This window comes from Remersonia thermophila, chromosome 7, assembly GCF_042764415.1.
Source record: "Remersonia thermophila strain ATCC 22073 chromosome 7, whole genome shotgun sequence".
Taxonomy (NCBI): domain Eukaryota; kingdom Fungi; phylum Ascomycota; class Sordariomycetes; order Sordariales; family Chaetomiaceae; genus Remersonia; species Remersonia thermophila.
In genome coordinates this window covers 1,862,209-1,886,239 of record NC_092223.1, presented here as the reverse complement: position 1 = coordinate 1,886,239, position 24,031 = coordinate 1,862,209, and the positions used below count along the sequence as shown (strand labels likewise).

At 62.1% G+C, this 24,031-nt stretch overlaps 7 protein-coding genes across 7 annotated transcripts; 3 read left to right on the top strand and 4 right to left on the bottom strand.

Moving 5' to 3' along the window:
- Positions 1–530: 530 nt before the first annotated feature.
- On the bottom strand, positions 531–2,073 carry VTJ83DRAFT_7476 (uncharacterized protein; the record flags this gene model as incomplete). The annotated part of the gene is made up of 4 exons (XM_071014302.1): positions 531–1,520; positions 1,589–1,737; positions 1,803–1,872; positions 1,948–2,073. The coding sequence occupies 4 exons, from the start codon at positions 2,071–2,073 to the stop codon at positions 531–533; spliced, it is 1,335 nt and encodes a 444-aa protein (XP_070863693.1).
- Positions 2,074–7,708: 5,635 nt separating this feature from the next.
- VTJ83DRAFT_7475 (uncharacterized protein) lies at positions 7,709–12,309 on the bottom strand (the record flags this gene model as incomplete). Its single annotated transcript, XM_071014301.1, has 4 exons — positions 7,709–8,277; positions 8,367–11,735; positions 11,841–11,910; positions 11,971–12,309. The coding sequence occupies 4 exons, from the start codon at positions 12,307–12,309 to the stop codon at positions 7,709–7,711; spliced, it is 4,347 nt and encodes a 1,448-aa protein (XP_070863692.1).
- A 1,571-nt stretch (positions 12,310–13,880) lies between these two features.
- On the top strand, positions 13,881–15,968 carry VTJ83DRAFT_7474 (uncharacterized protein; the record flags this gene model as incomplete). Its single annotated transcript, XM_071014300.1, has 1 exon — positions 13,881–15,968. The coding sequence occupies one exon, from the start codon at positions 13,881–13,883 to the stop codon at positions 15,966–15,968; it is 2,088 nt and encodes a 695-aa protein (XP_070863691.1).
- A 1,171-nt stretch (positions 15,969–17,139) lies between these two features.
- On the top strand, positions 17,140–18,840 carry VTJ83DRAFT_7473 (uncharacterized protein; the record flags this gene model as incomplete). Its single annotated transcript, XM_071014299.1, has 3 exons — positions 17,140–17,673; positions 17,734–17,787; positions 17,869–18,840. 3 exons carry the CDS (start codon positions 17,140–17,142, stop codon positions 18,838–18,840), a joined length of 1,560 nt encoding a protein of 519 aa, XP_070863690.1.
- Positions 18,841–19,203: 363 nt separating this feature from the next.
- VTJ83DRAFT_7472 (uncharacterized protein) lies at positions 19,204–19,886 on the bottom strand (the record flags this gene model as incomplete). Its single annotated transcript, XM_071014298.1, has 2 exons — positions 19,204–19,755; positions 19,836–19,886. The coding sequence occupies 2 exons, from the start codon at positions 19,884–19,886 to the stop codon at positions 19,204–19,206; spliced, it is 603 nt and encodes a 200-aa protein (XP_070863689.1).
- A 661-nt stretch (positions 19,887–20,547) lies between these two features.
- Positions 20,548–21,931, bottom strand: VTJ83DRAFT_7471 (uncharacterized protein; the record flags this gene model as incomplete). The annotated part of the gene is made up of 2 exons (XM_071014297.1): positions 20,548–21,629; positions 21,712–21,931. 2 exons carry the CDS (start codon positions 21,929–21,931, stop codon positions 20,548–20,550), a joined length of 1,302 nt encoding a protein of 433 aa, XP_070863688.1.
- Positions 21,932–22,749: 818 nt separating this feature from the next.
- Positions 22,750–23,838, top strand: VTJ83DRAFT_7470 (uncharacterized protein; the record flags this gene model as incomplete). The annotated part of the gene is made up of 1 exon (XM_071014296.1): positions 22,750–23,838. One exon carries the CDS (start codon positions 22,750–22,752, stop codon positions 23,836–23,838), a length of 1,089 nt encoding a protein of 362 aa, XP_070863687.1.
- Positions 23,839–24,031: the final 193 nt, after the last annotated feature.

The following is a 24,031-nucleotide window of genomic DNA, read 5'->3' as shown; positions in this document are numbered from 1 at the left end:
CTGCAAGAGAGAAAAAAAACAGGAAAAAGAAAAAGAAACAACAAGATTATCGTAATCATAAAGAGGACGTCTCTGCGAGTGTGACGTGTGTGTTTATATGAGAGAGAGAGAGAGTCCGTTCCGCACCACTCCTAGACCGACCAGAGAGAGACGCGTACCAGTCAAGTGCCTGCCAGAAAGCTGCCGCGATGGGAAACCCAAACAGGAACACGCTTCCCCCCTTTCTTTGGCCAACCACCCCCCGCCCACCACCTCCTCTATGCTGCGTTGAAAAAAAAAAAAAAAAAGAGAAAAAAATGACAACCAACGGGACCGCAGGTTTGGGGCAGATCATGTCTGGCTCGTCTCCTGGAAAGCCTTTATAAAAGCATGCCCCTGGTGGATGGGGTAGGGAGAGCATTGATCGTGAGGGCTCGGACCGCCCGGCGTCCTTGGGCTCCATGTAGAAGGGGGGAGGAGGAAGACAGCGGATCGAAGAAATGGCCCGGGCGAAGCAGACAAAGAGACGAACAAGTCGCGACGCGAGCCGGTTAGCCGCAGCACAGCGTCTTCATGAACTTTTGGAATCCCGTCGGTTGCGGCTGCTGGGCGTTAGTCAGCTGCGGCGCCTGGGTGTTGCTGACCTGAGGAGGCTGGGTCACGGGGGTCCTCTGCTGGTTCAGGTTGTGGGCCGAGTTCTGGAACTGGGCCTGGGTCGAGGCGGCCGGCGTCGGCGAGGCGGCCATGTAACCCCCAGCTGGCGAGCGCGGGCTGGTCGGTCCGAGGCCGTTTTGCCGCCCTGGGCTCAACGGCTGGTTCTGACCCGCCTGCCGCGGCAGCGGGGGGGTTCCCGCGTTTAAACGGCCGGCCGTCAGAGGAGGCTGCCCGTCGTTTTGGTGGCGGTTGTTGCCCCCCCGCGAGTTGCCGTGCAGCTCCATGGCCGACGGCCCGGGGCGGGAGTTTGGGTCGTGCATGACGGGGCGCTTGTCCTGCTTGCGCAGCCAGTCGTACTCGCCGTCCTCGACGAGGCCGGCCTGCTGGAGCGCCTCGGTGAAGAGGCCGCGGAGGTAGTTGTAGTCGGGCTCCTCCTCGAATCCCAGGTTGCGCACGTAGGTGAGGTACGTCTCGAACTGCTCGGGGAAGCCGGCGCAGAGCTCCTTGATGGGCGTCGTCTGCTTCTTCTCGCCAATCTTTTCGTACTTTTGCTTGTTGGTGGCCGCCTTGAGACCCTGCCACGGGAGGCCGCCGCGCAGAAAGTACATGAAGACGTGGCCGAGGGCCTCGAGGTCGTCTCGCCGCGACTGCTCCCGGCCGAGATGGGTGTTGATGCTCATGTAGCGAGCCGTGCCCGAGAGCGACTTGCGTTCCCGGTAGGGAATGTGCTGCTTCGTCTTGGGGTCGCGGTACTGCTTGGCCATGCCGAAGTCGACGACGTGGATGACATTGGCCGTCTTGGTGCCGGGGCGGCCGATGAGGAAGTTGTCGGGCTTGATATCGCGGTAGATGAGGTTCTTCTCGTGGATCGTTTGGACGCGGGAAAGCTGTCCACCGAGTTAGCAGAGAGCCGGGAGACCCAGAGGGGGGGGGGTCGCGGTCGGAGGCGCGTTACCATCTGCTTGGCCACCATGCAGACCGTCTTCAGGGTGAACCTCCGGTTGCAGTGGTCAAAAAGGTCCTCGAGAGAGGGGCCGAGCAGGTCGATGACCAGGATGTTGTGGAGACCCTCCTGGCCGAAGTAGTAAACATTGGGAATGCCGGCTGGTGGTTGTCCAGGTTAGCCGTGGCGAACAGCGTTGTCTCTTCAAGGGCACTCCAAGACTTACGGCAGCCGACGAGGATCTTGTAGGTGCGATACTCATCGCGCAGCTGGGGGGCATCGCTCTTCCTCGGCTCCTGCGTACCAAGTCAGTCGGTCGTCCTTGTCCACGATGGTCAACAACCAAAAAGCGATTGGGAGAGAGCACGTACAAACTTGATGGCGACTTGCTGGTTGTTAAGCAGATTGACACCCTCGAAGATGACGCCGAAGGAACCCTCGCCAATCTTCCTTCCCACGCGGTAGTGGACGCCAACGACGTTGGATGATGACGACATTTTGATTTTGTCGGGCCGTGGTCCGCGAGTTGATTCTTAACGCGTGCTGAATGTCTGCGGAAAGGAAAAAACAGAAGCCACGGTCAGCGTCGGCCAAACAAAACAAAACAAAACAAAAAAAAGAACACGGAAACCAGTCGTGCAATCGTCGGGGCATCCAAGACGATGCGAGGTCGCCGAGATGATTCTACGAGACCCGACAGCCGGACCAACGACACCGTGACGTGTTTGGGGGGGCGGCCTCGTTGGAAACCAGGGGTTTCGGCGGAGGATCCATGGAGCGAGGAAGGGATTCTGAGTCAGTGGCAAGTGATGAACACCGGCCGAGACATCCCAGGAAAAATGGATTCTTGCTCCGTACAGAAGGATCTTCATGCCAAAAAGGCAGGGGAAGCGAGAGAAAAAAAAAAAAAGTACCTTGGACGCAAAGCAGAACGTTGATGGCTGGCACAAAAGACGCGGGCGCGGCGGTCGACACGACAATAGCAGCTACAGGCAAGGCAAGGCGACAAGGTCGTGGCGAACGGCGGCGTTGCCGGTGAGGATGATGGTGTTGATGTTTTGCCGACGGGCGAGGATGGGAAGACGAGACAAGGTGACGGTGGATCCGCAACGTTGGGTCATTCGAGATCGACAGGCGGTGTTGTTGATCTGAGTCGGTGGGAGGCTCCGCTGAGGTTGCCGCAATTCGACTCGGTCCAATGCCGGAGTTGGGTTCCCAAACACCACAACAAAAAAAAGAGACACGAGAACCACAAGGGGACGAGAGAAAGAGGGAGATGGGCGAGGGGCCAAGCCAGGCTTCACAGGCCGCAGACCACGTCGTTTGTCGTCGCGTCACGGCGGTTCTGCTGAACCACAAGCGTCTGTCCCCGTCACGATGACCGAGTCAACGGCTGTGGCCTCGACAAAGGCACACAGAGAAACGGTTTGGGGGGGAGGGGGGCTTGTCAAGAGGGGAGGGGGAGAAAGGGGGGCGTCTGGCCCTTGGGGGACGGTCGGACGGGTTGGCCGTGATTGTGGTGGTTGTGGTGGTGGACGGAGTGGCGGGCGGGTTTTTTGGAACGGAGAGAGGATGGAGAGGAAAAGGCGAGGGAAGGGAGACCGAAGGGGAAGGCAGGGCAGGTGGAGCCTAGGGGACAGGGGGGTCGTCCAGCGCCGCAGCCAATCTGGCAACGTCGATGACGGTGGAGCAGGCCGCCCGGGAAGACCGCCGCCCCCCGTTCCCCCCCCCCCAGAAGGGGAGAAGATGCCTTGTTCAGTTTGTTCAGGAGCTGGGCCCTGCACTTCCAGGTTGCGCAGCCTTTTCGACGCCCCCCCCCCCCCCCCCCTCTCCCCCCTCCCCCGGGGGGCCTGGTTAGTTATTCACCCGCCTCCCGCCTCCCGCCACCAGCGCTGCCGTTTTCGTGTAGGCACATGGTCCAATGAACCCAACGCGCGCTTACAGATCAAAAAAGAGAAAAGAGAGAAAGCAAGGAAGCACCCCCCGAGCTGAGGTGCCCGGCGTTGGCCGCAAAACTGAACCAGTGATGTGTGGTCACTTCCAGTCAGAGCCTCCGAGCCGCCAAACAGGATTGATGGATTGGTTCATTGGTTCGCTGGTGGTTGTTGTCACTGAGACCACACACACACACATTTCCACACAAGACACACACAACGGCCAGCAAAAGAAACAAAAGAGACCGCCGACCCGACTCCCGCCGTCGGCCTGCCCAACTGGGCATGTCCGTCTCCCGATTCCACTCCGCCAGCCGGCAACGAGGAACCACGGGTGCTCCCAGAATTGCCCGGGGCTCCGTAGATGTACGGACATACACAGCACGCTACCCAAGGTTCAAAGCATGCAACGTACCGTATGGCACATGCACGCCTCAGCAGCCAGCTTCTATTCCCGTCAAACGGCGTCTACACTAGCCTCGCTCCTCCAGTCGGCTTCTTTGGCTTTTTTTTTTCGCCGGCCGCAGCAGCGTGCCGTTTGCCTAGTGTGTACTGCGTATGTATGTACGCAGCATGTCTGTAGTAGTACACATGCAGAGCCTAACTGCGGCGCGCATTTCGTGCCACAGACGGTGGATGCAACTGCGCAATCTCGAAACGTTCAAGCAGCCAGCCCCCGGACCTAGGTGCTTGTACGCTAACCAGCTAGCGGGCTGCGCGAAACAGCACAGCGCCGGGAGAAAAGCCCGAGTTGTCAGGTTGGCTCGCTTCCCTGGATCGGGAAGGGGGAAAAAAGAGAAGCTTCTTTTTTTTCTTCTCTCTGACCGCCCGAGGTGCCGATGGTTTCGCGTGCCCAGGACGGTGATGGCCGGTGGCCACCATGGCGCTCCCTTGCGGAATGCAACGAACCACCTGACAAGGGGGCCCCCCGTAGAAAGAAGCCCGGCTGGGGAACTGGAGCGGAGATGCAGGTCGTCCAGCAATAAGACGGGGCCAAGTCGCCCACCGCCCCGCGGTGAGGCTCAGGGGGGTGTGTGGGTGGGTGGGATGGATGGGATGTTGCCTGCAGCAGCAGACTACTAGTTATACGCAGTAGCTAGCACAGCGGTCTGTTTGGTTGGGGGGGGGGGGGGCGGGTGGTGGAAGGTTGACACGGAACGGGAACTGAACGAACGAGCTGATGGTCAGGTCGTCGCAGAACCACCCACCGGACATCTTGAAACAACGAAACCACACTTTTTCTTTGCCCTCCTTCCTCCCACCTTTCTACACAGTACATTCACGCAGGATGAGCAAAAGAAAAAGAAAAAAAAAAGAAAAAAAAAGGTTGCTTCGGGCGTCGGTCCGAGGTGAGGTCATATGTGGTGTGGTGTGGTGAGGCGAGGCGAGGCGAGGCGGGCGGCCGAATTGAACGACCGACCGACCGCCCGACCGCAACGCAGCACCCACACACGCAACGCGAACAGCCTCCCTCCCTCCCGGTGAACGGGAACGGGGACCGACAACCGGAACGAAACTGGGGGAGCTGGGAGGACGTTCACTTGGATCATCTCCCTCCTCCTCGAAAGCTATTCCGAGCTAGGCAGGCGGCCAGGCCGACCCGGCGGCGCATGCGTGGTTGGTGAGGTGAGGTGACCGAAAAAAAAATTGATTTTCTTTTGATTTTTTTTTCTTCTCCTTTGCCCGTTTCTTGCTCGGTGTCAAGCTCAAGACGGCGCGACCGTTGAAGAAAAAAAAAGGGGCGGGCGGTATTAGCGGGCGGGCCGCGGCTTTTCTCCTTTTTCTTGCTGGTGCCCCGTGCTGTCGGCGCAGCCGCTTCGCACCAACAGAAACAAAAAGCAATCAATTTTTTTTTTCCCCGGCCGGGGGACACATGCCGAACTGGGCCCTTGGCGCCCAGCCTCAAGCTCCGAGATTTCTTGTCCCGTCGTGGAGCTTGGAACGAGATCACACGACGGATACTTCCGACGCGGTATGTAGTAGTATGCAGTAGACAGGTACGGTGCTGCGTACACAGTACACAGTACAAGCAGGTCAGTGCGCCGATCGCCTACATCGCATCGGCATCGCATCGGCATCGCATCGGTATCGGTGTCGATATCGATCTGGCCCCTTGGCCGGCACAAATACGAGGAGCAGCCAGGGAAGATGGAGATGAGAGTGTATTCGTTGTTTACTATAACGAGTAATACACCGAAAAGGGGGCGAAGAGGCTGCCGACACGCCTGCCTGCCCGGCTGGCCTGGACCTTTGGGGTAGCACAGTCCGACACAGTTCAAAGTCGAGACGTTGCGCGCGGCGGGACGGAAATCAACATCTTGGGATGGGGATCTGCATGCCGAGGACTTGAAGATCACCGAATGCTCCGTAGGTTACTACTATAGTTCACTACCTGCTGCAAAGAATCCTTCACCCCTACGAGGCTTGTGGTTCGTCCCAAGCCCAACACCACCAGACGAACGAGTTCCAACCTGGACCCTGGCACTTGAACGGGCGTTCCCTACTACTGTGTAGTTCGTTGGTGCGTATAATTACGTGCACCACGTCTCGTACGGCACAACAATATCGTCTCCACAAACCACCCCATCCCCATCTCTGGGATTTCATAATCCCGTAGTGTAAACACTCGGCTCGGCTCGGGAGCAGAACCACAACAAACCCAGGGGGTCGAGTCGACCTCGAGACTCGGCTCCACGGTTCGTCCTAACCCTCCTCTTTATGAATGAGATCCTCTCAACTCGCCCCATCTCCCGGACCAACCCGCTCGGTCATCCAAGAGACCCTCATCTCGATAAACCCTCGGAAAAAAAAAAAACACACCCAAGCCCAACCCAGGCATCCTGGACCCTCTCGAGCTTCCGTTCCATGCTCGGATCGGACCAGATCCCCGTTCAGGTCGCCCTCCCTGCTTTCCCTTGTGGACAGACGGGCAAAGCAAAGGAAGACGGTAGACGTGAATGCGAACGGACGTTTCGCGCTTGGCATGGATGGAGGAGGGACACCGAGACGAGCCGGCTCCTCCCCCCTCCTCGTCGTCAGACCACAGAGCATCGTCGTATCGAACCTCCCAGAGGTCAATCTATCGAACTGTCCATGTACTGCACCTGTACATACCCTACCCTACCTACCTTGCCTACACACGAGCACAACGCAGCAGCGGCACAACAACCGCGGCACATGGACGGCTGCCGCGCAGATTGTCTTGCTTGGCCTTGGGGTTGTTCGGTAGCTGATTGGAGTGCCCAGCAGTAACGGTAAGCCTAGGTACCTGCTTAGAAAGGCAGGCCGGGGCTTGATGGATACCTCCCGTTGCAACCTCGTCTTGACACCGGCGACGATCGAACAAGTCCCCCATGTCCCGCCGTTGTAGCCCGACCAGATCATCATCAGCATTTCCCCCCCCCCCGCCAGGACCTCGGTAAGTGTACAGCAACGACAGCCCATTTTGGGGTGAGCATCACCGCCGTCACTCACATCAACATCGGAGCAACATCAACATCGGGAAAGGGGAAGAGAAAGAAACGCAGACAAGTCCGGGCGATAAAGCCACGCATGCCATTCATTCCTCACGGCGCCCCCTTCCACAGAGTATATTCTAGTCGTACATCCTGTAGGCCATATCTCTCTTCTCCTACGGCTCCGTCCATCGTGTTACGCCCCGTCGCCCCCAGCTACCTAGATATTCAGCTCCCCAGCTCTCCAGTTCCCAGCTATCCCAGCTATCCCAGCTACCGCCACGAGCCACGATACATCAACAAAAGACCATGGACCATACTGTATGCAGAGAAGAAAAAAAAAAGAAAAAAAAAAAAAAAAGGAGCGCGAATGCCCAAAGTCACCTCCGTCACCTCCCCAAACCATGCCAAAGCAAAAAAAGAACCATGCGAAAACCCACACCATCCTTTGCGTACACCAAACGCAACAAAAAAAAGAGAGGCAGACACCCGCGCAAGAGATCTCAGTCTTTTTCATTTTTTTTCTGTGTTCCTTGCGTTTCCCCCTCCTCTCCCATCTCGCCGCGCGTGCTCCTGCTTCCCTCCCCCCTCAAAAGTACACCGTAGAACACCCCGCCATCGTCCATCCATCCGTAGTTACAGAGAAAAAGTCAAAAGAGAGAGAGATAAAAAGACATTAGAGTCCGCAAACCCACCCATGCCCACACAGCCTCGCTCGCCACATCCACCCATCCACCCACCCCTTAAAACGAAAACAACCCTCCCGGCATCCTCATCCCCCCCTCTCGGCTCCCCGGCCGGCCGCTCCCCATCTGGAACAAGCCCGCAGGCTTCTTCACTCCGCTGCCCGTCCCATCCAGCTCGTACACAGCCTGCCCGCTCTCTCCCCTCTCCTGGCCCGCGCCTCCTCCAAACCTCCCGGATCCTCCTACCCCAACCCCAAGGATGCTCACCACGGCCGGCTTCCACCGCGGGCCGCGCAGCTCTTCCCCTGCCACCGCCGTGGCCGTCTCGCCGCCGCCGCCGCCGCCGCCGCAAAACGCGCTGCGCTCCACCGCCTTCTCCGCGGCCTGGCGCTCGCGCTCGTACCGCACCGTCTTCTCGGCGCACTCCCGGGTCGTGCGGAACCACTCGTCGAGCCGCGAGCGCTCGACAAACGTGCGCAGCGTCTTGTCCTCCCAGCGCATGGCGTCGAGGAGGCGGGCGCGGTAGGCGTCGTCGAGGGCGTCGAAGCGCCGGTCGAGCGACTCGGTGTGGACGCCGAGGCACGACGAGGGAAGCAGCGTCGGGAGTGAGGTGGAGCCTTGGAATTCTGTAACGTGCGTGCATCATGCGTTAGTAAAAAAAAAAAAAAAAAACGTTTCTGTAGGCGTAGAAGATAAAAAAAAAAAAAAAACGCACGTTGATCCATGATGGCGAACAAGGCATGATACGCCGCCGTCGTCCCCACAATCTCGAGCTGCTCGCCGTCCGACACGTCGTTGGTCTCGTTGACCCGCTTCCAGTCGTCCCGGACGTAGCACCGGCGCCAGATCAACCGCTCCGCATCCTCGCGCTCCTGGCCCGACAGGCCGTACCGGGCCACCTTAAGCGCCAGGTAAAACTGGTTGCCCATGTCGTTATCGTGGGTCTCGGGCAGCGCGGCGAGCGTCAGCAGGTCGATCAGCGTGCGGGGCTGCAGGGCCTCATGGCGCAGCAGGCGGGACATGGCGTCTTCGAAGAGCTGCAGGAGCGCCCTCTGGCGCTTGGGGATGAGCACGCCGTGCTCCTTGACCGCCAGCTCGACCTCGGCGGGCTCGTCCACGCCTTCTTGGATGGCCGGCAGGATCTGCTTGTACAGGGCGTCCTGGATCTTGATGAGCTCGAGGGCCTGGTCGACCATGTCGAGGTTCAGGCTGCTGCCGGGCTGGGAGCGCCTGGCGGGGCGGTGCTTCTGCGCCTCCTCCTCCTCGGCGAGCAGGGCAAGCTTGCCCAGGCTGAGCTCGATCTTCTTGCTCCACACCTGCTGCTCGCGGGTGAGGCCCAGGTCCAGCAGCGTCTCGGCGGCGTGGCCAATGTCCTTTTCGCGCTCGACGTCGTTGATCCACGAGATCTTGGCCAGCTCGGGCTTGGTCCGGAGGAACTTGGTCTTGTACCCGTTCCGGTCGTGGACGAAGTCGAGCACGGCCTGGATGCCGCTCGTCTCGAGCAGCACCTCGTAGGCCTGGAAGGCGAAGGCCTCCTCGTGCTCCTCGAACAGGCGGCCCATCAGCTGCTCCTTGACGCGCGCGAGCGCCCGGGCCTCCTGCGCGTCGCCGTCGGTGGCGGTGGGGGACGCGGCTGTCTGCTCCAGCGCCTGGATCTGCCGGACGAGGAGCGTGGCCAGGGTGCCGAACTCCTTGTACTCCTTGGCGAGGTCGATGGCCTCCTCCCAGAGGCCAAAGTCCTTGAGCTTCAGGATCCGGTCCTTGACGTCCTGGTTGTACGTCTGGTGGTACTTGCGGCCGCGCTCCAGGACCAGCGGGTCCTCGCTGTCGGCGGCCCAGTGGTAAAACTCCTTGAGCGAGATGAGGTACTGGTCGGTGAGCGGGGGCAGGAGGTGGCGGATGGACTCGACGAGGCGGGGGTCGGCGGTCGGGCCGTTGGGGGACGAGGTTTGGTCCTCGAGCCACGAGTAGCAAAAGTCGACGAGGCGGTTCAGGTTGTTGCTGATGAAGTGGCTGGCGGTCCAGGGCTCCGGGATGGCGTTGCCGCCGGGCATCTTCCTCGGGTCGACGCCGTACCTGCGGGCGCGGTGGAGCCGGAACTGGCGGGCCTCGAACAGCGCTCCGTTGTTCAGCGTGACGGCCTCCCACAGGAGGCGGTTGATGACGGCCTCGTCGGACCGCTTCTCGGTGTAGTGGATCTTGAGGATCTGGTAGGCCCAGGCCACGAAGATGTCGAGGCGCCACACGTCGTTGATGAACCAGTGGCGCACGGGGTCGACCTGGCCGGCGAGGTAGTTCATCTCGGTCTTTTGCTGCTCGTTGATGTAGACGACCGTCTCGGCGATGATGGTCCTCTTGTCCGACTTGGGCCGCTCGGCGAGGAACTGCTCGTGCTTCTGCCAGAGCCACGTGGCGACCGCCATCTTCTCGGCGTTCCAGAGGAGGATCCAGCGGGTGCGCTCGTCCAGGTCGACGTTGAGCGCGTTGAGGCAGCCGATGAGCCCGTCGAGGTAGGCGACCCGGCTCTTCATGTTGTGCTCCAGGGACGCCGGCACGCTGGGGATGTAGGGCGTCCTCGAGGCCACAATCTCGTGGCTCAGCTCGACGGCGGCGTTGCCGATCTCGGCGGCCGAGAAGGGGAAGTCGCGCCGGCCCTGGAACACGAGGGGGTTGTCGGGCTTCACGCCGAAGAAGACGGCCTGCTCCAGCTTGTTCTTGGCCGTCACCTCGGGCGGCGCGTCGCTGGCGAAGCGGTCAACGTCCGAGAGGGCGACGCGCACGGTCCCGACGCCCTGGAGCAGCAGGACGACGGTCGGGTTCTTGGTCTTGTGCCGGTGCGGCCGGGCGTCGTCTTGGGACGGCCCGGCGGCGGCGCCGCTGGGCTCCTCGACGCCCGAGCCGACCACCTGCAGGTTGTCGTCGTCGTCCCGGAAGTCCACCACGTCCTCAAAGGTCGGCGGCAGCAGGTGCGAGTCGCTGCGGAGCTGGGAGTCGGGGGAATCGGGCGGCGCGGCCATCGAGGCGACGACGACGGCCCTGTCGAAGACGACAAACGCGACCAGGGCCGGGCGCGGGAGGTAGAGCCGGGGCTTCTTGGGCGCGTCCTTCCTCGCGGGGCTGTGGTACGAGGTCAGGGGCCGGACGACGCCGATGCGCGGGCCGTCGGGGCCCATGACGAGCTCGACGAGGGCGTACCGGGCCAGGCGCTGCTGGGAGAAGGAGACGAGGAGGAGGGCGTGCTGCAGCGAGTGCTCCTCGTCGGCCAGCGCGTCGCTCAGCCGGCTGGCGTGGACGTACTTTGGCTCGAGGCCGCGCGGGACCAAGGCCAGGTCGTGCACCTCGAAGGACTCGGCCGGGAACGAGCCCGAGGCGCGGTCCGACTCGAGGACGGCGGCGATCAGGGGGTCGCGCGCGTCGACGTCGACGAGGAGCTCGTGGTGGCCGCCGCGGTGGATCCTCCACGAGTGCAGGCGGCCCTTGGACGTGACGGCGACGACGACGCGCTCGCCGACCTTGGGGCCCTGGCACGTCCGGGCGGCGGCGACGTCGCCGCGGAAGGCGGAGGCGCTGAGGGCGTGGCGGAGGGTGCCGAAGAAGCCGAGCGCGTTGCCCGCGGCGGTGCCGCGGAGGAACTGGACCGTGACGCCGGGCCGGCCGTGGGCGTCGCGCAGGCTCATGTAGGCCATGCGGCCCGTGTTGAAGACGAGGACGAAGCCGGCGGACTCGGCGTTGACGATCTTGGTGACGTGCTCGCCCGAGTACATGCCCGATATTGTGTCGTCGAGCCCGGAGCGCTGCTGGCGGATGAAGTCGAGGGTGGCGGCGCTCGCGATGGATTCCCAGTACGAGATCCGGCCGCTCACGGGCATGACCACGACGAGGCCCGGCTCGTCGGCCGACGTGGTCGGGGGCACCAAGGCGCCGAGCGGAAGGGGGTCCGAGTGATGTTTGGACGGGTAGGGGAGGGCGAAGGTGAAGGTTTCGGGGGAAGGGTTCGTCGCGGTGTAGGGCCACACGAAGGCGTGGGTGTGGGTGAGGGTCAACGCGTAGCCGGTGGACGAGTAGACGGCGCCTTGTTGCCGACCTGGGGAGGAGGAGGAACGAACGGGTTAGCGCGCCGGGTGCAACGGCCTCCCCCGGGGGAGGGGGGAAGGGAAGCGGTACGGATACACGATGATGACGGTCTTACTTTGCGCGTCGGCGCGAAGCCGGTCCGGCAGCGCCGGCAGCTTGCTGACTGTGAAGGCATTATTTGTGGTCTGGCGAGAGAGCCCATGTCAGCAGGATCGCAAGAATCGAAAAATAACAAGCAAACCTACCAGGACGATGCTCCCGTCTCCCTTGCTGATCCTCTCGCCGGCCTTGGGCTTCTTGGAGCGCACGGTCAGCTCCCTGCGCGGCGCGACGAGCTGGAGGTTGTTCTCGACGCCGTCGCGCTTGGCGGCCTGGGCCAGGGCCTTGTCGGGCTTGACCTCGTACGCGTCGGGCTGCGGCTCGGGGGCGGAGGGATTGGCGAGGGCGGTCTCGGACAGCGGCACCCTCTGGCGCTTCGGTTTTTGCTGGATCGTGTTGTCGGAGGTGGCGGGTCGTTGGCGGCGGCGGCTGCTTCGCGTGCCTTTGGCGGGCCCGCCCTCGTGAAACGACGCGGGCGTGAACATTTTTCGTCGGCTGCGATGAGGATTCGAAGAGGATGGAATAGAGGGATGCCGTCCGCGTCGTGGTTGGTGGACGTTGGAGGAAGCAGCGCGACTTTGGCGGGTTGGGGGGTTGGGATTTTTGTTGTTTTTTGATCCCTTTTCGAAAGTCGGGCGAAGGCGCTCCAGAGGACGGTGTTTTTTTATTTGGAGATGATTATCGGATCATGGCCCGGTTGAACAATGATGATGATGTCAGGGAAAAAAAAAAAAAAAAAAAGGAAGACGTCAATCGCGGATGACGGGGAGGATCAAGGCTGGGGAAGGAAGCCAATGACCCCGAAACGCAGAGGCGTGAAGAGGAGATAGATGCCAGACGGATGGATGGATGGAGGGAGGGAGGGAAGAAGGGATGAAGTGGAAAAGGTGGACGACAAGCGGAAAAGCATGCATGCATGCCCGTGTTGGGTTGGGAGTCAAGTCCGTCCAGCGACGAAGTCTGGGTCGATTGGTCTAAGGTTCCCAGTGTTGACTTTTGGGGGGAGAAAATCCGTTCCAAGCCGCGACTGGCTGAGAACCTTGTGGCGCGGCGTGGAGCCGGGGGTCCAATGAATCGAGCAGCTGGAGCGGGAGGCCCAGTCGGTGCATCCAGCGCTGGTCCACCGGAGGCTCAGTGGACCTCGAGCCCGTGTGAGGTGAGGTGAGGTGGCCCATGCTTAGGTACCTAGGTACCTGGTAGGTACCTACTCTACCTAGGTCCGGTGGAGATGCAACCTGCCCGGTGGACTTGGAAGCTTGGGCCTTTTGCTTTCAATGCACGCCTTGCTGCCAGCCTACGGTACACAGTAAGGTACGCAGTAAGGTAATAATCACAAGCTGCAGCCCCGGGGGAGGCCCACATGGCTGACAGGGGCACCTACTGTAGTACCTACGCAGTAAAGTACCTGAACACCCGCGACCAACCAGCTGGTGCGTAGGGTGGTGAGCGCACTGTACCTTAGATCTAGCAGACCTATAGTATTATAGAGTGTACGCAGTACGCAGTTGCGCAGTGCAGCGCATGTCTCCCGACCCAGCTCTTGGCGTTCAACGCTCGGCCCGGACATCCAATCAGCGTCCCCATCCGGGCTGTCTTCAGGGTTTTCGGTGGGTTGTTACATCATCATCCTTCATGATCCCCACAGTCTCACGTCCAACCCTCACCAGGCGCATCGCAGAACTAACACCGCACTTCCATCACAACGATAACGATAACCCTCCATCATCCTCCATTCCCGTTCATGACTTACACAAGTACCTACCCTAAGTGGTAGGTATACACAAGTGTTGGAAAAGAAAAAAGAGAAAAAAAAAAAAAAAAAAAAAAAAAAAAAAAAAAAAAACAGCTTGTTTCTTTGTTGTTTCTTACTACGTGATTATCTTTTTTTTTTCTCCTGTTTTCTTTCTCACATCCTGAGAGGTTGACTTTCGGGGTTCAGGGGGCCCTGAGCTGGATGATTTTGGAGACCGAAACTCTCAAGGCCGTGGCATCCACAGGGAGACGGGGAAAAGGGGTAAAAGCACCTAGGTAACGGGGGTCCTCCGCCGAAGCCACCATGAGGAAGCCAGGCACTGCCGTCACCATCACGGACCCCTTCGTCAAATACACCTCCCTCATCGCCACCGGCGTCTACCAGCCCGACGCCGCCCAGTACCGCCTCGCCCACCACCTCCAAAAGGTCTACGCCCGCCTCAAGGACTACACCCCCTCGCACGAGTACCGCCGGCGCATCGGCCTCCTCTCGAGGGCGCTCAGCGCCAGCGACCACCGCGACGGCGCCGCCACCCGCGACCTCGCCTCCCCGAACCACCCCATCCGCCGCAACCCGCTCTTCGCGCGCCTCTTTGCCCGCCATGGCGCGAGCGCCAGCAGAGACACCCTCGCCCTCGCCCGCGTCCTGACCAGCCACCAGGCCGCCCTGCACGTCGACTCCCCCAAGGGCCTGTTCCTCTCGGGCGAGGTCGGCACCGGCAAGTCCATGCTCCTCGACCTGCTCGCCGACGGCCTGCCCAGCCGCCACAAGCGGCGCTGGCACTTCAACACCTTTATGCTGCACGTCTTTGCGCGGCTCGAGGTGTTCCGCAAGACCCGCCCGTACCTCGCCGACGGCGAAGCCCCGGAGTACTCGCTGCTGTGGCTGGCCCAGGAGCTGGTCGAGACGTCCCCCATCCTGTTCCTCGACGAGTTCCAGATGCCGGACCGCGCCGCCAGCAAGATCATGAGCCACCTCTTCGTCGCGTTTTTCCAGCTCGGCGGCGTGCTGGTGGCGTCGTCCAACCGCATGCCCGAGGACCTCGAGAAGGCGACCGGAGGGTGCTTCCAGCCGCCCGCCACCGGCGGGCTCATCGAGAAGCTGCTGGGGCTGGGCAAGGCGAGGTTCTCGGGCGAGCTGTACGGGCCGAGCAGCGACTTTGCCGCGTTCCTCGAGGTGCTCAAGGCCCGCTGCGACTTTTGGCACATGGAGGGCACCCGGGACTGGAGGCAGCGCGAGCGCTGGGAGACGCCTCGGGAAGAGGCGTCTTCGCCGGACGACGAGGCTGCCGCCGTCGGAGGACCGTTCCGCGCCGAGAGCCCGCTCTTGGCGTCGGCGGGTCCCGAAGAGCCGACGCGCCATCCCGACAGGCCGGCCATGTACTTCTCCCCGCACGACGGCGAAGACGCCTGGACGGCCGCCGTGCAGCGCCTCGTCGGCGCTTCTTCTTCTTCTTCCTCTCCCCGCGGCGCCCCGCCGGCCTGGCGGCCGGCCACGCTCACCGTCTACGGCCGCCGCCTCGTCGTGCCCCGCCAGCACGCCGGCATCGCGAGCTGGGACTTTGCCGACCTCACCAGCGCCTTCGGCCCGGCCGACTACGTCACGCTCGCGTCCAACTACCACACCTTCGTCATCGACAACGTCCCCGTCCTCACCTTGTCCATGAAGAACGAGGCCCGCCGCTTCATCACCCTCCTCGACGCCCTCTACGAAGCCCGCTGCAAGCTGGTCATGCGCGCCGCCGCCGCCGGGCCGGACGCGCTCTTCTTCCCCGAGACGCGCGCCGCCGCCGCGCGCTCCTCCGCCCGGGACGCCGAAGAAGACGGCAACGAAAGCGACGCGGCAGAAGCCGACCTCGCCGACGCGACGTACGCCGAAACCATCGCCGAGGTCTACCAGGACCAGGTCGCCCCCTTCCGGCCCAACGTTTCCTACTACGACGACGCCCCGGACTCCTCCTTTTCGTCGTCGTCGCCGTCCTCTTCCTCGGCCGCTGCCGCCAGGTACGATCCGCACCAGGAAACCGGCTTCAGCGACACCACGCGAGGCCCCGACTTCACCAAGACGACCCCGTTCACGGGCGAGGACGAGCGCTTCGCCTACAAGCGGGCCGCCTCCCGGCTGTGGGAGCTGTGCAGCGCCCGGTGGCACGCGAGGAGCGACGAGGGGTGGTGGATGCCGCTGCCGAGGGAGGCGAGGCATTGGGAGGGCGGGGAGGCGTCGAGGCCGATGCCGTCGGCCTTGGAGGATATTGCCAGGGGGAAGGGGAGAAATCCGAGCGGCGGGGAGGGGATGGGGGAGAGCGTCGAGCTGGAGGAACCGGCGGGGTTGGCGGCGTGGAGGGTGAGGGGGTTGAAGGAGGGAGGCGGCAGCGAAGGGGACAACGTATAAATGTACCTACGCACACACACGCACACACACACGCACACACACACACACACACGCACACATATACATACATACAGATATATATATATAGGCGTCCCAGAATGTACATATAATAACTCCCCTGAGCAACCCTATGGTGCCCAAAGGAGCCTTTTTTTTCGACATGTTCGTCTTGGTTTGCCTTTGACGTCTGCTGATCTCTTGTACGGTAAACGTTACTTGCGACGTCACCAAGTAGAGCTTGAGCCTCTTGGCAACGGACCGTTGAGGGGCGGGTGGGCCAAGGTTGCATTGAAGCCATCCCCAGATTTCCGACCGACCAACCGCCGCGTTTCTCTCCGCAGAACCCGGCATGGAATCCATTGTATACTTGGGTATTCTTGTCCTCCAGCTGTTTTTCTCTTCCGTTGACCGTTTCCTCGAAATCATCAAAGGAGAAAAAAAAAAAAAAAAAACCAAAACTCCACACCCCCCGTGAATCTTATTGTTTCATCTCCCCCCTTTCATTCGGCTTCCATCTCCCTGCTGAGGGCATTCCCAGGATCGACGCCCACGACGACCAGCCGTTTCATATGCCAAGGTCGCCGGGCCGGGTCTCCCCTCCGTTCTCCTGCCCAGAAAAGCAACGGCGCAGCGCCGGAGCAAGTCCCGCCGGGAAATTCGCCCAAGCGTAACCATCTGTTCCGATGTCCCGGCGGACGGCCCCATAAATCATGCTTCCGCGCACTCTAATAGCCGTCTTGGTACTCTACGACGTTCCAGGTAGTTTAGCTAGCTCCCGTAGCGTTGGCGTCGCAGCCGCGACTTGTAGACAGCTCTCCTGTTCTTTTTGTCCCGCCTTGCCATCCTCGCCATGAGCGAGCCAACGGGTTGACCTGAAGGCAAAGCCTCGACTCGGGGGATCGACCCTCCTCACCGTCGCGAGGAGCCAGGCACGAAGACAAACCCTTGGTTCAAGCGCGCGATCTTTAGCTCCCTTCCTCTCGCAGGAAGCAAGCGGTTTCTCATAGCGCCGCCGGCCCACCTCGGTCCCGGCATCATTACTGCTTGCTATCACCACCACCACCACCACCACCACCACCACCACAAAACCATCAACGACAAAGCAAGATCCCACCACTCCTATTCCTACCACACCGCCAACAAGAACAACAACGACAATCTACCCCCGCTCATGCGCCCGCGTCCCTCCCCTTCCCGACCCTACGCCGGCGGCGGGGGCGCAGGCCTCCACGGCGTCGGCGGCGGCATCTTCCCCGCCATGAACATCCCCGCCGGCACCGCTGCAAGCAGCAGCAACAGCTCTCCCTTCTCCGCCGTGACCCACTACCGCCGACGCCAGCTGCTGAGGCGGGCCGCCGTCGCGCTGGGGGCCGCGCTCGCGCTGTACTGCCTCGCGTATCTCTTTCGCGGACGATCATCAACGTCGACAACATCAACATCAACATCAACAACGACAACAGGATCCTCCCAAGGTGCCGACGCAAAATGGGGGTTCGGCCTGGGCCTGGCCGGCGGCGACAGCGACAAGCCGCGGCGGCCGCCGCCGGCCGAGGTCCTGCGCAACCTGTCCCTGACCGAGGAGCAGTGCGAGGCCTACTTCCCGGGGCTGACCAAGGAGGTGGACTACATGGTGGCCAAGGGGCCGTTTGAGGTGAAGCAGACGGGGGATCTGGGCCCGCTGCAAGGGAGGATACAGGATGGGCAGGTAAGTTTGGTTTCTTTGTTGTTGCGTTTCTGTTGGCGGTGGCTAATCCGTCTCATGCAGATCTACATTATCCACGCCCAACGCAAGTCGGACCTCTCCGAAGAGATGCTCAACGTAAGTTTTTGTTTTTTCCCCTATGCTCTCTCTCTCTCTCTCACAACCTCCCATCTAACCTCTTTTTTTCCGCCCGAATAGTCCCGCACCGCCTCCCTGCACCAGCTGCACCGCGCCATCGTCACCTCCCCCTCCCCGATCCCCGACACCATCTTCACCCTCAACTTCCAAGACCAGCCCTTCGGCACCTCCTGGACCTACTCGCGGCACGCGGACCCGCAGTACGGCGCGCACAACGCCAACGCGCGCTCCTTTCTCATGCCCCACTTTAGCTTCTGGGCGTGGGACCTCCCCTTTATCGGCTCCATGGGCCGCGCCGCCAAGGCCATCGCCGCGCTCGAGGCCGAGTACGCGTCTCCCCGCGGGCGGTGGTCCGACAAGATCCCCAAGGCCGTCTGGCGCGGCACCACGTGGTTCAGCAGCGTGCACTCCCCCGGCATGCGCAAGAAGCTGGTGCAGACGGCGCAGGGCAAGCCCTGGGCCGACGTCGAGCCGCTCGACTGGGGCAGCGGCGGCGGCAACAACAACGCCTCCAACGCGCTGCCCATCGAAGGGTTCTGCCGGTACCGGTACGTGATCCACACCGAAGGCATCGCCTACAGCGGCCGGTTCCAGTTCCTGCAGATGTGCGCCAGCGTGGTCATCACGCCGCCCATCGTGTGGATGCAGCACGTGACGCACCTGGCGAGGCCCCTGTTTTCGAGCGAGCTGGGGCACGGCGGCAAGCCGTGGACGCCCACCGAGGCGACGAGGCGCGCGTGGCCCCGGAGCTACGCGCCCGACGAGGCCAACATTGTGTTTGTGGCGCCGGACTGGTCCGACCTCGCCGAGACGGTCGAGTGGCTCGAGAGGCACCCGGACGTGGCCGAGGGCATCGCGAGGCGCCAGCGGGAGCTGTTTGCCGACGGAGGCTACTTTAGCCCGGCGGCCGAGACGTGCTACTGGCGGGCGCTGGTGAGGGGGTGGGCCAAGATGGCGAGGACCGAGGGCCAGGGCTGGGACGAGACCCAGGGGATTCCGTTTGAGACGTTTAGCCTGACCAACACGGTGTGAGCCCTCTCGGGAGGAGCCTAGGTTCGAAAGGTAGCATGGTTGCTGTTGCTGGGTCGTTGTGTTATTTGTCGAGGAGGTCTGGTTCCGTAGAAATGTTGGATCGGAACCAACCCCCCCACCCCCACCCCCACCCCCCTTTGGCCTCCCTGAGAAGCGGTCTCTATCTGTCTCTCCCCCTCTTCGTCGTTTCGAATCCCGAGCTTTGGGTTCACGTGCGTGCGTGCGTGCGTGCAGCCGGTCGTGATGATATCGGTTGTCCAGGGGCCCTTCCCTTCTCTTGGTGTGTGCCTTGTGGTCCAAATCCGTTCCCGTTTCTCTCTGTCTCACACACACACACTCTGCTTCGTGGGTCCGTCCGTCCCTTCAAAGGCTCACCGCCCCAGGCGTCCACCCTTCGCCGATCCGCCTCATCTCCTCGGCGAACTTCTTGCTCGTGATGCGCTTGCCCCCCTGGCCCGCGGGCGGCGAGTGCTCGTCCGGCTCGAAAAACGGGTTCTGCATGAGCTGGATGTATGCCGCCTGCATCGCCTTGAACACGGGCCTCATCTCGCCCTCTCGCAGCCCCGTCGCGGCGCCGGCGACCCGCTTGCTGCTCCCTTCGGCGGCCCCCGTCTGCGCCGCCGCCGCGGCGGCCGCGCCGTCGACCCTCCTTCCGCGCATGTCGACAACCACAACGAACCGCGTTCCCGTGTTGGTCTCGAAGCCGTAGGCGGCAAGCCGGTCATCGACGGCGTGGAGCAGGCCCAAGTCTCCCGTGAGACCCACGCCGGCGGCGGCGTTTTGGCGGGCGCGGAGATCGAAAATGTCGAGGGTGCTCGAGAGGATGAGCGAGAACTGAAGGGGCGTGCGCACGGGACGGAGCGAGTTGGTGGCCGGGTCGTAGGAGGGGAAGATGGAGGTGTGGAGGGGGTTGTTCTGGATCGGTTCACAGAGAGGTTAGACCCGACACAGGGAGGGTGGATCGACCGAGGGAGAGCGACGGGAAGAAAGCTTACGTTGCGGCCGATGACCCCGAGGCAGGCGATCGAGGGAATGGTGGTCGCCATGGCGTCGGGGCAAGTTGGCGGTGAGAAGGGAAGCCGATGCGAGTTGGGAGTTGGGAGCCGAGAGCTGGGAGCTGGGAGTTGAAAGTTGGTTGAAGATGGAGGAATGGAATGGATCCAAGGATGACCCGGCATGCTCGTGGGGTAGGTCTCATTACCATTACCGCGGCGCGTAAATAACGGTACGGCGTAACGTTGTTGTATTCTATTGGTACTGTGTATGAAACCGACGCCAGGGGGCGGAGTGAGGAAGCAAGGAAACAAACAAGAAAGCAATGAAGCCAGGGAGGGTGATGACTACCTATATCCCGTTCCATCGTGTCATACACCGTTCCGGAAAACGGACAAACAAATACATCATGAAACTTTGGCATACAAGGCACCATAGCTGAGGTGCTGGCTCTCGTCTCCTCCTTTGCAGGCTGCTGCTCTTTGTTGCTCTTCGCCATGGAATAGTTATCTAGAATACAAGGGAGAAGAAAGCCATGAAGCTCGCTTGCTCAACAACTCCGTGCTCCCAGAGAGAATAGAGAATGCCAGACACCCAAGGTGCTCGGCCATGCCACCCCCCCCCCCAAAAAAAAAAAAAAAAAAAAACAGGCACATCCGGGTATCCTCCAAAGCAATACCAAAAGAAAACTAGAAAAAAAAAAACCCCCAAAGCCTACTCCTCGTCCACCAAGCCCTCGGTTTCTTGCAGCCCCGTCAGCACCTCCTCGATCTCGCTGGGATCCGTAATCGCCCACACGCCGCCCCCCTTGACCGTGTCCTTGCCGCGCATGCCCACCTCCTTGCCCACGAGGTTCCTCCCGACCTTGCCCGGGCCGATGCCCACCCACCGCCTCACCCTCTGCTCCTGATCGAGGTACCGGATGCTGTCCCACCACTGCACCGTCTCCTCGCACTGCCTCGCCAGCAGGTCCTTGAGCTGCGCCTTGCTCTCAAACGGGCGCGCCGTGACGTTGCTGACGCACGGCACCGCGTCGTCGGGCCACGCGACCACGTCCTCGCGCTCGCGGCCCGGCGCGCGGCTGGTCCCGGACAGTATGTCGCGCACCACGGCCACGGCGGGGCGCATGATGGGGCTGTGGAACGGGCTGTCGCTCTTGAGCCGCACCGCGCGCGGGTCGTGGCCCAGGAACTGGCGCACGTTGGCGACGAGCGTGCGGATGCGCTCAATGTTGCCGCTCAGCACGATCTGGTTCTTGCTGTTGATGTTGGCGATGCGCACGTGGTCGATGGGCGACCGGTCCTCGCTCGAGTCCGGGCTGCTGCTCGACCCCACAAACTTGCCGATGGCCGCCACCAGCGGCTGCATGTACTCGGGCTCCGTCACCACCGCCACCATGCCGTACTCGCCGCCGTGCTCCTCCTCGGCCCGGCGCGTCGCCGCCGCCATGGCCTTGGCCCGCTCCTGCACCAGGTGCAGGCTGTCCTGGAACTGCATGTACCCGGACGCCACGAGGGCGGCGAACTCGCCCAGCGAGTGGCCGAGCGTCACGTCGACGCGCTCCGACGTGCGGAAGCCAAACTCGGCCTCGAGGATGCGCAGGATGAGGATCGAGGTGGCCATGATGGCCGGCTGCGCGTGGTCCGTGAGGTTGAGGTCCTTGGAGGGCCCGGCCTCGATGATGTCGGACAGCTTGTAGCCGACGACGTGGTCGATTTCTTGTACGATGGGCTTCGCGGTGCGGGGGAAGGCCTCGAGCCACGGCGTGAGCATGCCCACCTTTTGGACGCCTTGGCCTGTTGGTGGGGGGAGAGGGAGAAGAAAGGGTGTCTTGTTAGAGCGGGTAGCTTCAGATGAGGAACCGATGCGCTCACGTACCGGGAAAGAAGAGGGCCGTCTTAGGCCGCGCCGACCGGGCGCTCCCAGAGGAGGAGGAGGAGGAGGAAGAAGAAGAAGACGAGGCATGACAAAGCGGTGGTGGTTGCGAGGGTTGGGACCTCCTCCAACGTCTCGAGGCTGCCGGTGGCCAGCCAGCACGAGGATGGCGACCTGCGCAGACGGCAAGCGGTCGGCAGGGAGCAGGGCGCAGCGGAATCATTTTCGCCGTCGTCGTCGTCGTCGGTGTGGTTGTTGTCTGTGGCTAGCGACCCAGCCGGTGCGAAGCCAGGCCGGTTCAAGGCGGCCGCCTCATGGAGTAATGCGCGTGGGAACCCCGAGCAGCGGCGGCTTGGGTGCCGGAGCGCAGCGGGACGAGGTTTGGCCGTCGACACGTTCCGAGGGGAGCGAGTCGAGAGTCGGGAAACGAGAGACGAGAGAAGCCGGCGGCCGAGGCGGGACAGGGCACCGAAACGGAGAAGCAATGCCGAGGACGGGACCGAGAGAGAGAGACAGGGAGACGGACGGTGGGGCAGTTTGCGGATAACACCGGCCAGCGAGTGTTACGGTACGATACACGGGGACTTGCAACGATAGGTACCGTAACGTAACACCCACGGCATCCGATGTCGTGTATGTACTGTGTAAGAAACCGGGATTGGATGGATCTGATTTTCATAAACATCATCAACCTGAGAAGTGATGAGTGTGAGTTGTGAATGAACAACCACCACAAGAACAACAACAACAACAACAGCCACCACAGCAGCCATCACAACAACTACCAGACCTCACAACCTTGTCCTCATCTTTTTTCAACACTCAGTCCATCACACCCTGTTTCCCCATTGTTTGGTGGCCTGGCTGCCTGGGGCATGGGAAAGTCACACACGACCCTCACTCTCTGAAAAACAACAAAGTCCCCGGCCATCGTCTCACATCTGTTGAACAACGAGTAGTGACGGCCCTCCAACAAACCACACCTTGGTTTTACCTTAGTTTTGGGAGGGAGGGATCAAGAAGAACTCCCCCCAAAAAATCATGCCCATCAAGATCTTCGCCCCGAAACCTCCCCGGCCCCTCCACAGGCCTTCTTCCCACCATGACACCTCTTCATCCGACTCGGGCTCGGACTCGGAGTCGGACGCAGGCGGCGGGGCCCACCTCGACGCCGACGGCGACATCCCCATGACCTCGCAGCGCCGGGTCCGGCTCGACCTCGCGACGACGACCTCGGACGCCGGCATCGTGACGCCCGGCGAGCTCATCACGTCGGACCCGCAGTGGATGCGCGGCCACGGGACGTACGTCCCGGCGTCGACCACCTCCATCGTCAGCTCCGTGGCGGGCACCGTGACGCGGACCAACAAGCTCCTCTCGGTGCGCCCCCTGCGCGCGCGCTACACCCCGGAGGTGGGCGACCTGGTGGTGGGCCGCATCGTCGAGGTCCAGGCCAAGCGGTGGCGCGTCGACGTCGGGTCGACGCAGCTCGCGGCGCTGCCGCTGTCGGCCATCAACCTGCCCGGCGGCATCCTGCGCAAGCGCACCGAGACGGACGAGCTGCAGATCCGCACCTTCTTCGCCGAAGGGGACCTGCTGGTGGCCGAGGTGCAGCAGCTCTTCGCCGACGGCGGCGCCGTGCTGCACACGCGCTCCCTCAAGTACGGCAAGCTGCGCAACGGCGTCTTCGTCGCCGTCAGCGGCATGGGCGGCGGCGGCGGCGTCGTCCGCAGCCGCCGCCAGGTCTGGACCATGGACGGCGCCCACGGCGCCGGCCCCATCGACGTCGTCCTCGGCGTCAACGGCTACGTCTGGATCAGCCGGCACGTCGACGCGCCCGAGCCGGACAAGGCCGCCGGCCTCCACAACATGGAGGAGAGCGTCAGCGCCACCGTCTACTCGAGCCAAAACGACCGCATCGACGTGGCCACCATGCGCGAGATCGCGCGGCTGCGGGGGGTCGTGACGGCGCTGGTGGAGAACGGGCTGCGCGTGGACGAGGACATGGTGGTGAGGGGGTATCAGGAGGCCGTGGAGCAGGCCCTGCTGGCCGAGGAGGGGATCGAGGACGTGTACCTGGGAGGAGACAAGGGGAGGAGGCTTGCCGCGGCGCTGACGGGGGCGGCGTAGAGGGGGATGGATGGATGCAGGCACAATCTCAAGAACCCATCAATCACGTCCTTTCATCCATCGTTGTTGTTGTTGTCGTTGTTGTTGCTGCTGCTGCTGCTGCTGCTGCTGCTTCTTGGTGGTGACGTATGGAATTAGGATTATTTGCACCTGACGTAAGATCCCAGGTGCGGTCTAGCTGGCTAAGGCAAGC